The sequence below is a fragment of the Nilaparvata lugens genome, chromosome 6 (assembly GCF_014356525.2).
Source record: "Nilaparvata lugens isolate BPH chromosome 6, ASM1435652v1, whole genome shotgun sequence".
In the NCBI taxonomy this organism is placed as follows: Eukaryota; Metazoa; Arthropoda; class Insecta; order Hemiptera; family Delphacidae; genus Nilaparvata; species Nilaparvata lugens.
This window is the reverse complement of record NC_052509.1, coordinates 7,420,882-7,438,066: the sequence shown is the minus strand read 5'-3', so window position 1 is coordinate 7,438,066 and position 17,185 is coordinate 7,420,882. Positions and strand designations below refer to the sequence as shown.

Genomic DNA, 17,185 nt, shown 5'->3' with positions numbered 1-17,185 from the left:
AGTGCAACTAAGTATTTTTTGCATATATGATTGGCGAACTTTTATTTTCCCCAAAATCGTCGTGTCATGACATCTGGACTCACTTCCTGATAAAATTGGTTCAACTTGATAAAACGTCACACGAATTGAAAACAATGAATCTATTGTTTATTAGCAAAAGTTCGCGTTTTTTATTTACTTGCAAATAGTTTATGTTTAAAAAATGTTATTAGAAAGTGGTCTTTAGTTTTTGCTGAGGATGATGCGTATATGAGGTTTAGGCTTGTGATAGGAATGATGATGATGAGAAATGAGTGGACCTACTGCTTTAAGTGGGTTCCGAACCGCCGTGAAGCATTTCCATTGAACGTGTTACAACGTTAATAGTCACAAAATTAGGACATCTCTTAGATCTATTGTAAGAGTATATCACAAGAAAATTACAGTGATAATTCTCAAGTATTGTTTTGAAATTGATTTGATTTTTTAAAACTTATAAATAGTATTAAATTTAGAGAAATTTGGCTCTCAAAGTATTATCAGCCCGACCGTGAAACCAAATTGCTTCCAAAATTTACTTGAAATAATTTAAAATCTTGAAACAACTTTAACATGAACCACTGAACGTATAATCTGTTTTATCGTAATTTGATGGAAATACATGTTGCTGAACTTGATCGAACATCAGAAAAGAATAATAAATTTATAGTTGTTATATTAAGAGTAGTTGAAAGAATTGCTGTGCTGATATAATAATCTCAGATTCATTCAGAGTTGATCTGTTATCAGTCTGTTATCCTTTACCGGGAAACCAATTTTTAAAATGTTTATTATTTCATTATACTGTTCATTTTCCGTTAAACAAGGTTGACTTCTCCACATACCATCTCTTCAAAAAATTGATAATATTTCACATCACCTTTATTGGTAGTAACTTTCTGATTGGGATTTGCAATCTTTCCTCTGTAAGTTAAGTATGACTATGATTTCTATAAAGTAAATTCACTTCAGAAGTATGACTATGATTTCTATAAAGTATATTTTTTACTTTACTTTCTATGATTTCTGTTGATTTCTAGATCTATTGACTATAATTTAAGGCTATCAGTAATTGAAAGTCTTTTTGAAATAACAGTTTGGTGTGTTAGAAGTCACGAGTAGGCTACAGCATTAGACAGTTTTTGCTATTATACCTTACAGGCCATGGTCCCTAGAGTCCCAATGTTGTTTGAATAGTCTTCCTGAACTTCATGCCAGGTTAATTTTGTTATGTTTTTCATAGTTGAGGACGATATTCCTGTGTTTGTTTTTGGGTTGTTTCCTCATGTTCTGGCTCCCTCTGTACGTTGCGTTTATTAGAGGATTTCAGTTACAGAAAGTATGGACCTTATACAAAGGTATACTGTAGTCTCGTAATTTGATGTGTACTAAAATTGTGGAAGATTCTAAATGGAGAATCGTTGTCTGCTAAATAGAGGATTGTGTCTGTTTGCTGAATAGAGGATTGAGATCCTTTTTGATGAAGTATTACCACTGTCGTGCTAGACTATATCGTCGTATCGTGGAAGATTATGGTATTGTGATTGAAAGAGGGCTAAATAGATTTTAGATAGATTATTGGTTTAGATAGGTTATTGGTTTTGTGCTAGATAGAAGATTCTTGTTGTGTGCTGCATATAGTTCGTGCAAACCTTAGTGTGCAGCACTATGCTCTATGTCCAAAATAGTTGACCGAGCGAAGTGAGGTCTAAGATTCAAGTCGACGGTTTTGCATTTCTCTTTATGTTTATATGTTGCGCATTTACGGCGAAACGCGGAATAGATTTTCATGAAATTTGACAGGTATGTTCCGTTTTAAATTGCGCGTCGACGTATATACAAGGTTTTTGAAAATTTTGCATTTCAGGGATAATATAAAAGGAAAAGGAGCCTCCTTCATACGTCAATATTAGAATAAAAATCAGACTATAGAATCATTCATTATAAATCAGCTGTCGAGTAGATTATAAATTGAATATCTCAATGTAACTTAATGAAGAAACAGCTGTTGGGTGGACTATTAATTGCATGCAGTGAGGCATGCAATTGATAACTTGAAGTAGCATTTCTCCCGACTTTTCTCTGCTTTCAGCTGGGTAAGCTTTTGATGATAGTAGCATATATCTGTTTACATCAAATTAATAGCATTGTCGATACAACAACCCAAAGAGACATTAGTCGTTTATACACCGATATCTCGCCGACACGACAGGACAGGACAGAATTTACTCTGATGGACGGTATTAGAGGAGACTGTAGTTTACAACTGTGCGAAGTCTACTGTTCACAGAACTACTAGTTATTGTAGCTCACCTTTGCTGTTTTTATGCTGATTCTATCGAAAAGGCCTATGCTCTATTTCTCTCACACAATTAGCTCTCTGGATTATGCAAAGTCTGGCAGCACTGTACTCCATAAGTTCAATGTTGCAAGGTTTAAACAGACTATAGAGGGTTATGGTTGTGTGCTAAACAGAGGAATCTGGTTGTGTGTTAAACAGAGGATTCTGGTTGTATGTTGAACAGAGGATTCTGATTGTGTGCTAAACAGAGGATTCTGGTTGTATGTTTAACAGAGGATTCTGATTGTGTGTTGAACAGAGGGTTATGGTTGTATGCTAAACAGAGGATTCTGATTGTGTGCTAAACATAGGATTCTGGTTGTATGTTGAACAGAGGATTCTGGTTGTGTGTTGAACAGAGGGTTATGGTTGTATGCTAAACAGAGAATTCTGGTTGTGTGCTAAACAGAGAATTCTGGTTGTGTGCTAAACAGAGGATTCTAGTTGTGTGCTAAACAGAGGATTCTGATTGTATGCTAAACAGAGGATTCTGATTGTGTGCTAAACATAGGATTCTGCTTATATGTTGAACAGAGGGTTATGGTTGTATGCTAAACAGAGAATTCTGGTTGTGTGCTAAACAGAGGATTCTGGTTGTGTGCTAAACAGAGGATTCTGGTTGTGTGCTAAACAGAGGATTCTGATTGTGTGCTAAACAGAGGATTCTGATTGTGTGCTAAACAGAGGATTCTGGTTGTGTGTTGAACAGAGGATTCTGGTTGTATGCTAAACAGAGAATTCTGGTTGTGTGCTAAAACTGGGATTATGGTTGTAGGAGGGCATTCTATGGGAAAGAGCGGCAAGCGAAACGACAGTGGCGGCTGATTATTATGTGGCGTCCTTGGCACAATTCGTGGCCCCCTCATCCACGGCGCGGGTTGGACGCCTGTTGCGGCGTGTCTCGCAGTTGCCCGGCCGACCCAAGAGTCCTTCCCCTCCCACTACTCCTCCTCCTTCTCCTCCCCCTCCTCCTTTGTCTCAATCTCCCGAGATGCTCTAATGTGAAAGAAGTGCTGAAAAGGTTACCGGTGAACAAGAAGGATTCTCTGAACTGTCCCTTATAAAAGTGAAAAGTGAAAGCTTAAAAGTGAATGAATATTTTGTAGGAAGTTGAACAAATATTCACTGAACTGTGCCTTCCTTATAAGTGCTTATAAAAGTGAAATTTTACAGCAAGTTTAATTTTTTTATGTGTGAAAATTGGGATGGATTCCTTTAAAAATGATTGAGTAGAATGGATTTTTTTGTTGCACTAGGTTGAAATTCATCAGTTGTGAAAATAAGGAGGATTTTGTAAAAATGTTTAAAATATTCACCGAACTGTGCCTTATAAGTGTTTGTTAGAGGTAATATTTTGTGGGGAGTTTTTTAATGGATTTCTGTAAAAATGATTGAGTTAAATGGAGTTTTTGTTGCAACTGGGGTGAAATTTCATCAGTTCTGAAAATAAGGAGGATTTTCTTTAAATGTTGGAAAGATTCACTGAACTGTGCCTTATGAGTGCTTGTTAAAAGATAATATTTTTTGGGGAGGTTTTTTGTTGAAATTGGTATTGGGGTGGATTTCTGTGAAAGTGATCGATTTTTTGTTGCAACTAGAATGGAATTTTGTCAGTTATGTAAATAAGGAGGATTTTGTATAAATGTTAGAAAATTAATTTTCATAAATATTTGTGGAAATTAGGAAAATTATTTTGTTATTGTGAGACTTTTGGTTATCATTGTTGAACGATTGAAATATTCGTGTAAATTTGAATTGTGAATTTTATTATGTTTTTATAAATGCTGATTATCAGTGGACAATTGGAATATTGTAGAAAACTTGAATCCACTCTAATAGAATCCAAAATTGAGTGCTTATAAGCATATAATTATCGGAATGATATTCTGAGCTAAGAATATAGCGAGCTTAGTGTAGCTTGATTCATTACCTCTTCCTACATTTTTTATGTGTATATTCTCAAGGAATACACTGTAGTATAGTTATAGTTACTTCCTTTTTTATAATAATATGATTTATAATTCATATAAAATCAAGAATTTTTTTAAATATTGTTCTTTTCTTTTAAAAAATATATTCTTTTAAAATATAAATATAAAATTAAAATATAAATATAAAATTTAAATATTTTCTTCCAAAATATATTGAACGAAATAATAAAATTTATTACTTGAAATGCATCTAAAATCAAGACTTAATAAAATGTTCATTTTTTATATAATATATTCACTGATAATTTTTTCTTTACAGTATAATGTCCTTGACATTTGAGTAAATGCGTAACATAACCTTTTGGACTTCATTACAATTAAAATTCGAAAGAAGAATAAGCTAAGCTCAGTTTTCGTCTTTCAGATTATGATTTATCTATTATTATAGATCATTATAAAAAATTGTATAGTGTTTTCCACATTCCAAGTCATTCTATTTATGAATTTTGAAGCACATAATGCTATCAAAGTAATAATGATTTTAAAGTAATGATAAATTATATTAAGAATGTTGCATAATCAAAGACGAACTTAGTTATCGGTCAAGTTCAAGGATTTTGGCAACCTTTTTTTATCTCAGCTTAGTCACCGATTAAAAACTTCCTGTTCAACTTAACTAATTGGAATTGTTTCAGTAGTGATGTGAATTAGGTGATTAGTGTAGAATATTGTCTATTTTTGTATATAATCGTTTCTATTTTTAATAAAACTATGAAACAGCTGTTGAAGATAGTATATTCGTAATACTTCCTTTGATCCTTCAGTTTGCTAGCACCAAAGTACCTAAAATACATGTATTCTAGTAGGACTCCTAAATACCGGACCTGCGCCTAAAAAAAAAAAATGGCCACCGTAGGTGGTGACAGAATGGTGTGATATTCGAAGAAAGTCACTTGCAAATCTTGATACTTGACACTCTAAACTAAAACTGCTGCAACAGTCGTATGGGAATGCGTGAAATAGTCGAATTATACATGAAATGGAAGATAATTTAATGCTCTACAAACTGGTAATTAGCACATTCTTGTTCCATCAATTGTTGAAGAGTTATAAGACTTGAAAGAGCGAAAAGATGGAAGAAAAACTGGTTTTTCGAAAATGCATCACTTTAGAACATAAATATCTCGAGAGGTATTGGATTTATCGAAAACCTTTACTGAACAAAACTTGTAGGAAATTTATTAAGCTTCATTTTTATGTAGTTTCATTTTGATTATGTCATTCTATTGATCAACACATTGTTCCCAAGATATAAGCATCTAAGTAATAAGTGGAAAATGCCTCTTTCAAACCACCCTCATCCCCTTCAGCACATGATGTAGGGTTTGGGATTTTTGATATGCTCACCTCCAAACTAGTCTCAACAAAGCTGCAAAGTCGAAAATTGTGCTCCAAACATTCCCTCCAAATTTCATTGTCAACTGATCTATTGTTGCTGAACAGAAAATTTCACTCTCAACACTAAAACTGCTGCAACAGTCGAAGGGAAATGCGTAAAATAGTTGAAATATACATAAAATTGAAGATAATTTGATGCTCTATTAGCTCATAATCAACACGGATTTTTTCATCAAGGCCGAAAAATTGAAAAATGGGAGGCAGAAGTGTTTTTCAAAAAAAAATGTCTCACCTTCAAGAGCTAATATCTCAGAAACTATAAGAGATATGGAAAATCCGTAAAGGACAAAACATGTTGGTAATTTTGTAAGCTTCACAGAATACAAATTTTCATAAGATGCATAGTTTCCGAGATATATGCGAAAAATGAAAAAAATGGTACTTTCAAACCACCCCCACCCCTTGAGCACAGGGGGTAAGGGTGAGGACTTATGATATTTTAATCCTCTTACTATCCTTAAAAAAGCTGTGGAGTTGAAAATTGTGTTCCAAACTTTTCCCTCTATACCTGTATTTTAACTTTCGTTGCCTGGACTAATAAATGAATGATGAACTTGAAATGTTTCTGTATTTCGCCAGTATATTATTGTAATACGGGGTGTGAGATTGTGTGTTTAAAGGGAAGTGATACATTTATTTCAAGAAATGCAAATTGAATCTAGCTCTTATCAATATTTTATGTACGAATTGTTGCTCACTATTATTATTGTGCATACAGAATGTCCCACGAAAAGTGTAACAGCCCATAGAATCTACATGCAATTAACAAAAAATGTCCATTGAAATTTTCCTATATCGACCTTAGTTTTCAAGATATATTGACTTTTCGATTTTTTTTAAAAAAACGTTAATAACTTACTATTGAACTATCAGTCAAAATCTGATTCTAAGGATTTTGTTCCAAAGAGGAAGAAAATTCCAATAAGATTCCTATAATTTTTTCCTTTTAATGGGCGCTTAAACTTGAAAAAATAATTCTGTGATTCGTTTAGAGTATAAAATCAACCTTCAAAATTCAAATTTTTAAATCATCATTCCTGGACCGAAAATCAAGTAACGAAGTAGTGTGTGATTACATAACCTTATCTTTTGGACAACATTAACATTTTATCAAAATTTTTAGAGAGAAATAGTACAGGCTCAGCCTAGCTTTTCCTCCAATGTCATAATTGTATTATGATTATAGTATTTTATACAATAAATGAATTATAATGGTTATATTATAAAAAGTGCATTCGTCGAGTTCAAAGCCAAATTTCAAACAGTTTGTACGCCTTAAAGTTCAAAAACGTCAAACAAATGTAGAAATTATATGAATGTTGTTGGGTATTTGTTCCTCTCACCAACCATATCCATAGAATTCGATTTCGACTGATAGTTTAATAGTTATTGAAGATTTTAAAAAATCTGTACATCTCGGAAACTAAGGTCGATACAAGAAAATCTCACTGATTTATAGTAACTATTGCCATTAAATGGCAATAAAATAAAATATAAACTATAACTAAAATAGTAACTATAAAATATGTTAGGCATAAATGGCTAACATAAATTTTATGTTAGTGCACTCTTAAACTGTCCCCCATTTCAACACATGTTCAAATATCGTGACCGAGCTCGGTAAAACCGACTATCAATCTTATCCCGTTGATCAAAATACCAGAATTTTTTCAAGGCTAGGCGCACACCAGTAAGTCAAGATAAGACATGATCGGACACGTTTAGTCACAATACTTCACATTGCTGCTTATGGAGACATGACTAATTGCAATGACTAAGGCTGGTCACACACCGATTAGTCAAGACATGACTAGTCACGTTTAGTCACAAAACTTCACATAGTTGCTTATGGAGACATGTATAATTGCAATGACTAATCAGTATGAGTTGCGTCTTAAGCAATAATGTGAAGTATTGTGACTAAACGTGTCTAATCATGTCAGTTAATCATGTCTAATCACACTAGTTAGTCAAGACACGATCAGACACGTTTAGTCACAATACTTCACATTGTTGCTTATGGAGACATGTCTAATTGCAATGACTAATCAGTGTGAGTTGCGTCTTAAGCAATAATGTGAAGTATTGTGACTAAACGTGTCTGATCATATCTTGTCTTGAAACACCAGTTAGTCAAGACATGATCAGACACGTTCAGTCACAATACTTCACATTGTTGCTTATGGAGACATGACTAATTGCAATGACTAAGGCTGGTCACACACCGATTAGTCAAGACATGACTAGTCACGTTTAGTCACAATACTTCACATAGTTGCTTATGGAGACATGTCTAATTGCAATGACTGACTAATCAGTGTGAGTTGCGTCATAAGCAACAATGTGAAGTATTGTGACTAAACGTGTCTGATCATGTCTTGTCTTGTCTTGACTAACTGGTGTGCGTCCAGCCTAACTACCCTCTGAGATAAATTTAATTATATTCTTGCTGTATTTTGAACTCCAACCTTGAAATAGATGGGATTTGACATAAATGGTACATTATTAGATGTGATGTTTGTCAATTACAGGCTGAATGCAATGGAGTGAACATGGAAACCATTACAACTGATGAAGACACACGCTCGGAGGCTGCTGAGTTCAATAATGCCAATCAAAGAAATGAGGTATGAAAAACGTTTTTGTATAAAAAGTTGGGAGTGAAATGAAAATACTATTGTGAGGTCCACGTTATAACAGTGGAGAAAGATGGAATAGCGTTGCCGATTCTCTACCTTGCCACTGTCTATCAGGATAGCTGATTCCTTATGTAACATTTAGGGCAGTTTGCACTGTCGAAGTTTAAACTGAATTTAATCAGCTGGTGGCTTGAACTCAAAATGAACCGCATAAGGCTAGTTTCACACTCATTCGGTTCGTTTCGTTTTCGATTCGTTTTCGGCAAATTCCGATAAGTGTGAAACGGTAATTCGGTTTGAATTCGGTACCGAATAGAAACCGCATAGAACCGAACGCCCACTTGACTCTAATAAATTCCATCAGGTTCCAATTCGTTGCTAGCGAGAGGCTTCTTTCACACACTTTCGGTTCGGTTCGTTTCGTTTTCGGCAAATTCCGATAAGTGTGAAACGATGATTCGGTTTGAATTCGGTACCGAATAGCAACCGCATAGCACCGAACGCCCCCTCGACACGAATAGGTTTCATTATATTCGAATTCGTTGCTAGGGAAACAGGAAAAAACAAAGTCTTTTACACACGCTTGCCTTTTTTGTTTTTATTTTAACCTGATATCGTGATTATCTGTTTCAAAATTTTCCAAGTCAAAATCATATGGTCAATTCATTTCTGTTAGTTCACAGAAACATTTTTTCTCAATGAATAAATTGCTATAAAAATATGAAAGATATACTGTAAATTAAAACTTAGGGAGAATTTTTATTTTTTTTCCACGAATATTACATGATTTCATCAATGGAGAGAAGAGATGAAGTTTTTTATACCATGTGTCAAAACAAGGAACTAATTTTCAATAAAAAAAATAATCTCTCTGAACTTCCAAAATTAACATAATCAAAAAGAAACTATTCAAATAATTCAAGTTTTTAATTAACTTTAAAATTTTGTTGCTCAAGAAATAACATCTTACAATTTGACATCAACTGTTATATTAAAATATACCAGCATGGACTGTGAAAATCCAAACACAGCTGTGTTTGAGAAGAAAATACCTAATTAGAACCGTACGAATTAAAACCTGACATGTATGAAAGCCTCATTCGTTTTCGGTAACGAGCCGAACCGAACCGAAAACGAACCGAACCGAATGAAACCGAAATCGTGTGAAGCTAGCCTTAATAAGGAACGAGACTTGATAAGGATTTAATCCAGTTTCAAATGAAATTTCGTTCAAAATAGCTCTGTGCAAACAGCACTTACAATAATTCATTCTTGTAAAAATACTCAATTATATTTTATTCGTCAAGAAAATATATCTTTCAATGATTAATTATTAATAAACTTTCATATTTGAGATTGAATTTTTTGTAAATTTATTTTTATTTCTGCATTGTGAAAGGACGATCTGGCAACGTTGCAGAGCTATGAAATGATAGCGCTATTTGCTTTGTCGAATGATAGACAACGATAGCAACAATGTTAATCAAATAAGTTACTGCCATTATAACTCAGACCTCACTATTGGATTTGTGAAATAATTAGAGTTTGTTTCACAGAAACTAACAATTATTAATTAATTATTAAATCATTGTCTGAGTTCATTTCTAGAAACTTCTTCAGAAAACTAATTTGTAATGTTAAATGAAAAAGACTAAGAAGTTTATCAGAGATTGACAATGGTGTAATAACCGAAACCGGTCTTTCTAAGTATCAATAAATCTGTGGTTTTTTGACAATTTCTTAGTCTTTTTCATTTAATATGAATAATTACCACAATATCAACTTCTCAACTACACAAAAAATACTTTGTAATGGTTTATTCTTTTTTTTAGTTGACAGAACATTAATTTTATTCTATTTTTAATAATAGTGTTCTTAATAAAAAAACCCTTATTATGGCAACTACGTAGCAGTAATAGAGAAATTGATAAGAAAAAGAAATATCACTAAAATAAGCTGATGACTTTGTAATGCAGATAAAAGCATCATTGTCTGAATTTGATATAGTAATATAATATGGTACTTGTATGTGATTAGGTATATTATGGTGATGAATAAATATAATTATTTATTGGAATATCTTTCATACAATACATTTGTGAATGTCAGCCATAGTCATCAGTATAGTTGGTAGATTTGAATGTTTCTAAAGAATGTGCACAGCCTCGCTTTAGAGAACCTTTTTTTTGCTGACGTTTTTCAAAGTAGGCTATTTCTATTTGGATACTGTCAGGTTCCCCAAATGGAACAAGTTTCCGAGGAAAAACGTTTTATCATTTTTACTTTTTGCGATATGAGCGCTCAAAAGGGCGGGTTCCATTTGGGCTCCAAAGGGATCCAATAGCGCAAAAGGGAGATCCCTGAGAGATCCCAATGAGATCCATTGCCAAATTGGGAGCAAATAAATTCCTGAAAATTTGAGGATACATTCTCCAAGATATTTTCTATCTTATGACAGATTTGATTTCTCAGAATATCAATTCTAGGGAATTTGTTCAACTTTTAGAAGATTACCAAAAATAACTTGAATAGGGTTATTTTTCCAAAATTGAATAAGTTCCGGGAAAGAGATATTTGTGTGAAGGATTTAAGTTTAGGTAATTTGATTTTATTTATTTACAATACAAACGACACTAATGTAATAACATTGGTATATAATATAATACGGTGATATTTTTCTTCCAAATGTATAGGAGACAAAGTACAAGATAAGGTTAGAATTTCACGTGTACAATTTTTATAAAATCACTTCATTTATATGGGTCACTTTATTCAAATTAATAAAAACTTTTGTACTTTTTATTAAAATTAGTACTACAAGTTTTTATATTGTTTTCATTAATCTTTATAAAATTCTCGTCCAAAATAAACATGAAAACTATAAATTTTGAATTCAGATGGCTTGTTAATAATCACATTATTTAACAATTTGATTATTATAGAAATTACTAGTACCTTCTTAATACATTTTTATATAAAATATAAGTTATATCATAGAGAAACAATAGCGTAAGTAGATATCCCATGGTATAGGGAATTTATGTCGCAACTTTTACTGTTATCTCAAGCCAATTACTGTCGATTATTGTCAATTTTTACTGTTTTGTTGGGGTGATAGTGTATGAACGGCACAATTTGAGAGACTATCAGCGTCACACAGCTGCATAGGAAAGAGCTATGTGAACTATCGGCTTGGGATAACAGTAAAAGTTGCGACATAAACGCCCTATACCATGGGATATCTATGTCAGATATCGTTTCTCTGTGGTTATATAAACAAAACTTGTTTTGATGGCACCCTTGCCATTTTCAAGTGATATTTTGATTCACATTTTGACTCAAGACATCATTTTGACACTTGAAATTAGTTTATTTTTTAATTTTCAAAGTCAACTCTCTACGAGACAGGTGATAATGAGGGGATGAATAATAATACACTACAAACTTTTCTATTTGTGATGATTTAATGAATCAATCAAGAGAAATGATGAATTGAAATCTGAGAACGAGTACCTAGCTGATACAAAATGAGAGTGAAATAAAACCTGAATTACCTGATAAATCCTAACTAAAAACCTACTTGCTACTTACTATTATCTAGTCAAAATTAATATAATATAGTTTTCATGTTTATTTTGGACTAAAAGTTTATAAAAATTGTACACGTGAAATTCTAACCTTATCTTGGACTTTGTCACCTATATCCTATTCTATGAAATAAAATATTTCAAACCTGATTAGGGAAACCTAAACCACGTTTTTAATGGTTATGATTAGGATATTATTATGTTATGATTAAGTTATGTCTGTATGTGTATGACTAAGTTATTTTTGTTGACTATGACTATAATTCACTAGCTGGTTTGACGTTGTCTATAACTGTTATTATGTTGAATGACAATAAAATTCTATTATTAATATTATAAATTTGGAAGAAAAATGGTGCAAAGACTACCTTATTATTTTATCTATCAATGTTAGGCTATTGCATTAGGGTCATTTGCATTGTGAATAAATAAATGAAAAAAATGAATAACTTTAAAATTAAAAAATAAATTAATGAATTAATTTAATGAATAAATTAAAAACTGAAAATGGCATGAGTGCACGAAACTAGTTGTGTTTATATAAACAAGTGATATCGGGGCACCGAGCTTCGCTCGTTATTTTTATTTATTGATAAACAGAACACAATTTTCTAAAATGATCGTGTTTATATTCCATAGCTGGCTATACGTCATCTTATGAATTTCGGGGATGCGATATTTTGATTTTTCACATACTCACTTTTTTACTATCCACAAACGACCAAAGTCTCAGCTGTTTCAGCCAAGGATGAATTATCCTTTTAATGTTGCTCAGCGAGTTTTCCCAAGGATGAGACCTAGTGCAATCAAATTTTTATATCATAAACCTACTATGTTCCAAATTATCCTTTTAATGTTGCTCAGCGAGTTTTCCCAAGGATGAGACCTAGTGCAATCAAATTTTTATATCATAAACCCACTATGTTCTAAATTATCCTTTTAATGTTGTTCAGCGAGTTTTCCAAAGGATGAGACCTAGTGCAATCAAATTTTTATATCATAAACCTACTATGTTCCAAATTATCCTTTTAATGTTGTTCAGCGAGTTTTCCCAAGGATGAGACCTAGTGCAATCAAATTTTTATATCATAAACCTACTATGTTCCAAATTTCATGAAAATCGTTAGAGCTGTTTTCGAGATCCGTTGAACATAAATATATACCCATACTAGCCGTCAGGCTCGCTTCGCTCGCCATATCCGTCTAGGCAGGGGGCTCCGCCCCCTGAACCCCCGGCTGGATCGTCCAAAAATGAGATCAGCGGGCTCGCTTCGCTCGCCTGCATTTTTCATTTGGGCATGCTTCATTCCATCAGAAAGTCAGAGTACTGAGAAAACGCAGAAAAGCTGAGAAAAACGCTGATTTTGGGCGTATCTTTGATGAAATATTAAAGTCACCTCATCACCCTAGCTACCTCTGTACCAAATTTGAAAATTTTCTGTCTATTACTTGATGGAATAACTGAGAAAACGCAATAAACGCTAATTTTGGGCGTATCTTTGACGTTATTGCAAATTCCTTCTAACACAACATTATTACACCCTAGCTGAGCTTCTATATTAAATTTGAACATTTTCTGTTCATTTGTTCTCGATGAAGCTAGGAAAGCGCAAAAAAACGCTGGAAAAACGCAGATTTTGGGCGTATCTTAGGCGTTATTTCAAATTCCTTCTAACACAACATTATTACACCCTAGCTTAGCTTCTGTACCAAATTTGAACAATTTCTGTTCATTTGTTCTCGATAAAGCTGAGAAAACGCTGGAAAAACGTAGATTTTGGGCGTATCTTTGGACATTTTTTTTCAAATCCGTTCTTAGTGCGCCTCTAAAGGGCCAACTGAACATACCTACCAAATTTGAACGTTTTTGGTCCGGTAGATTTTTAGTTCTGCGAGTGAGTGAGTGAGTCAGTCAGTCAGTCAGTGAGTGAGTGCCATTTCGCTTTTATATATATAGATAACCACATAACCATATATACAGAAATTTCTCGCTTAATATAATAGGATAAAGAGGGTGCAAGTCATTTCTATAATAATTAAGAAGCAGCTCAAGGAGTCCTAGTACTTAAATTAGCAATATTTATATTCATTATTATTTCTCCAATGCTTGATATTCCATTAACGTTACTTTTTATTTGTTTTGCAGTTAGTAAACGGAGATGTGGGTGGAGCAGAAAAGGAAGTGCCAGCTAGATTGAACCCGATTGCAGTTCGAAAGATGAACAAAACGAGTCGCAGCTACCGGAGTAACATGAGGAAATTGTTGCAAGAAAGAGCGATGTGCGACCTGTCAGTGGTCGTCGAAGATGACCTTGAAGTGGAAGTTCACAGGCTGATGATGAGAGCGCACTGTCCGGCCATTCTGGAAGAGGCTGTCATCCGGTTTGTCGATGGAGACGTGAAGCGGTTCGTCATGTGGAAGGATGTTCCCAAAGAGGTGGCCATCGCATTCTTCGAATACATCTACTGCGAAGACCTCGACAAGGCCAACACTCTCCCTGAAGAGAAACTGAAAATACTGCAGGATCTGACTGAAAAGTACGAGATACCCGGACTGAAGTTCATCATGAAAGACATGCAGGTTGGTGAGGGTGAGAGAGAGACACCTGTCAGGGATCTTGATGAAGCAACAACTGCTACTAATTCCTCGGGAGACGAGTTGAACAAAGGTGTTGACGGTCAACCGGCGCCTCTCCTCAATGCGACTGCCACGCCCAAAGTGGACAGGTCGAAGGTTGCCAAGTATCCTTTGAAAAAACGTTCCAGGATTTCGAGCAAGCAAACGTTGCCGTCTTTTCCAAACATTCGCTCTCAAAGCCAGGCCGTGAACAAATCTGTGATCACCAGTCGTCGGGAGAGTCTAACTATCAACTGTGATTCGGCGGATGAGATTCAGATAATTGAAGAGCGGAAAAAAGAGGCGCCGAAGATTGCCGATGTGATCACGCTGAGTGACTCGGACAATGCGCTGGCTCCAGATGAAGATGTGAATAAGCTGAAGAAATCATCGAAGGCGAGTAAATCGAAAGTAGTTGCTAGAATGAGAACGACAGGTTTTGGAAAGAAGAGGATTTGGGAAGGGTCTACAGATTCGGAAAGCGGTGAAGGACCAAGTCAGTCGAATTCTCCAAGGGGAAAGACGACGACGAAATCCAGTCACGTGACTTTCCGCCCGTGGTTTGAAGACGTCGTCCCCTACTTCGATCCGAACAAGCCGTCTACTTCCAGAGCTGCAGATCAGTTTGACAAATGGACCGCTGTCAGAAACGGACGCAAAGATGACGTCACTGAGAATCTGTTAGAGGGCGCTCGCTATGAAGCCAACTACGATTATCAGGATGCATTATGGAAAATGAAACTGATCAAGGATGATTTGCTGGAATTTTCTGCTACAAATTCCAAGCCCTTGGCTCCCAAAAATGATGCGGTGAGTCCGTATCATTGGATGCTAGACGAGCAAGGTGCCATCAAAAGTGCATCTCAACAAGATTCATTGAAAGACGGGACCAATCTAGATAATTTGGGATTCTGTGTGGCAAGGAACGAAAACAACGAATGGAGAATCAGTGGTGGCAATCAAGGCTATTTACGTGAAATGAAGAGAATTGCTGAGGAGAGACGCAAAAGACTTCTGGAGGATGTGATTGACAGTGATCCGATGTACCGAGCAAATGTCAGAGAAACTGAAATGATGAGCATTGCTCAACCGAAACAGAATTCCGATGAGCTGAAGAGAAGAAGGCGTCGCTGCTCGGCCACTGTGACCAGGGGCGACCTGGAGGGGGAAGAAGCTGCCATGCTTAACGTCGATGACGACATCTTCAAGAATGCAACAACACCCGACACGTCAGCCACTATGATGAACACTACGCGGGAATTCTTCGAGAAAATCGCTCTGCCACATAACGAAGGCAACCCTCCTGAAGAAAACGTGATTGGGATGTTTGACCAGGCATTGGCGGATGTGGCTCCTCTGAATCTGGAAGTCTTTCCCAAGAAAGCTGTTGGAGGTGCTTCAAAAAAAGAACATGAAAACATGGACCGCGGTCTTCTTGATCCCTATGGTTTGTCGGTGTTTACAACATCAGCGAAACAAAAACAACAAGGAAAAGGAAGGACAGTAGCAGCTGATTCGACTGTTCCAGACCTGGTTAACAAAGAGTTAGCGCTACCTCCTCCTCTAAGTAATGAAGTAGTGAAAAATCTGGTTGTCAATACTATCATACCTCTATTTAATAAAGCTGAGATTCCACTTGAGGTTCCTCCGCCAGTTAATAAAGCTGAGTTTCCACTTAATGCTCTGTTCGTTCCTCTGCCAGTTAATAAAGCTGAGATTCCACTTGATGCTCCGTTCGTTCCTCCGCCAGTTAATAAAGCTGAGGTTCCAATTGAGGCTGCGTTCGTTCCTCCGCCAGTTGATGAAGCTGAGATTCCAATTGAGGCTCTCGAGGTAGAAGTGGCCGCTAATGCGGAAGAGGAAGATGTTGAAGTAGAAGTCGACGTAGTAGACAATGAGCCTCTTATCGAAATGATGAATTTGCCTGCTAACCAGATGAACAAAACTCTACTTGACCCCGAACCCATTATCGAGCCGGATCATACTCCGAGGCCCAATTTCAACAAAATGAAGAAATGTGAACTGATGGTAAGTTGGAATTTCTGAATACTAATTTAGATTTAATTTCCCAAAATCGCAGTACCATACCAAAGGAAACAGAGTATGCACTTATACAGAGTGACACAGAATAACGGGAACTTCCAAAAACGCCATAAAACATTAGTGAGAAGGGCACTCTTGAAAACTGTGTTGAGATTCCTGAACGATTGCTGCAACATTTCAGATGGGCTATTGTTAATTTATAATTATTATTTAACGAAAATCCTAAATAAATGCTGCAAATCACCCCGAAGACCTCTGCTACTGCAGACATTGACAACAGGGTTAACAGCTTGATGGAAATTCGATGAGAACTACTATCCAAAAATTAGTTGCCAGCCCGGGAATCGAACCCGGTAAATCCCAATTATTAGTCAGGAATGCTCACCCTTACACCAAACTGACAATCTCTGGATAGCAGCGCTCATTTTATACGAAGCCACAGCGGCCAACCAGTTACAGATGGAAGTCAGTTACAGATTGTCAGTTTGGTGTAAGGGTAAGCATTCCTGACTAGCAATTGGGAGGTACCGGGTTCGATTCCCGGGCTGGCT

The 17,185-nt window shown here is 35.4% G+C and overlaps 1 protein-coding gene across 2 annotated transcripts in view; it reads left to right on the top strand.

Moving 5' to 3' along the window:
• Positions 1–17,185, top strand: part of LOC111052537 — an 82,113-nt gene that overhangs the window by 30,747 nt on the left and 34,181 nt on the right. For both annotated transcript variants that reach the window (XM_039430056.1, XM_039430057.1), the window contains 2 exons: positions 8,280–8,375; positions 14,121–16,619. In XM_039430056.1, coding sequence (XP_039285990.1) covers positions 8,280–8,375; positions 14,121–16,619 — 2,595 coding nt within the window. The remainder of the gene's footprint in view (positions 1–8,279; positions 8,376–14,120; positions 16,620–17,185) is intronic.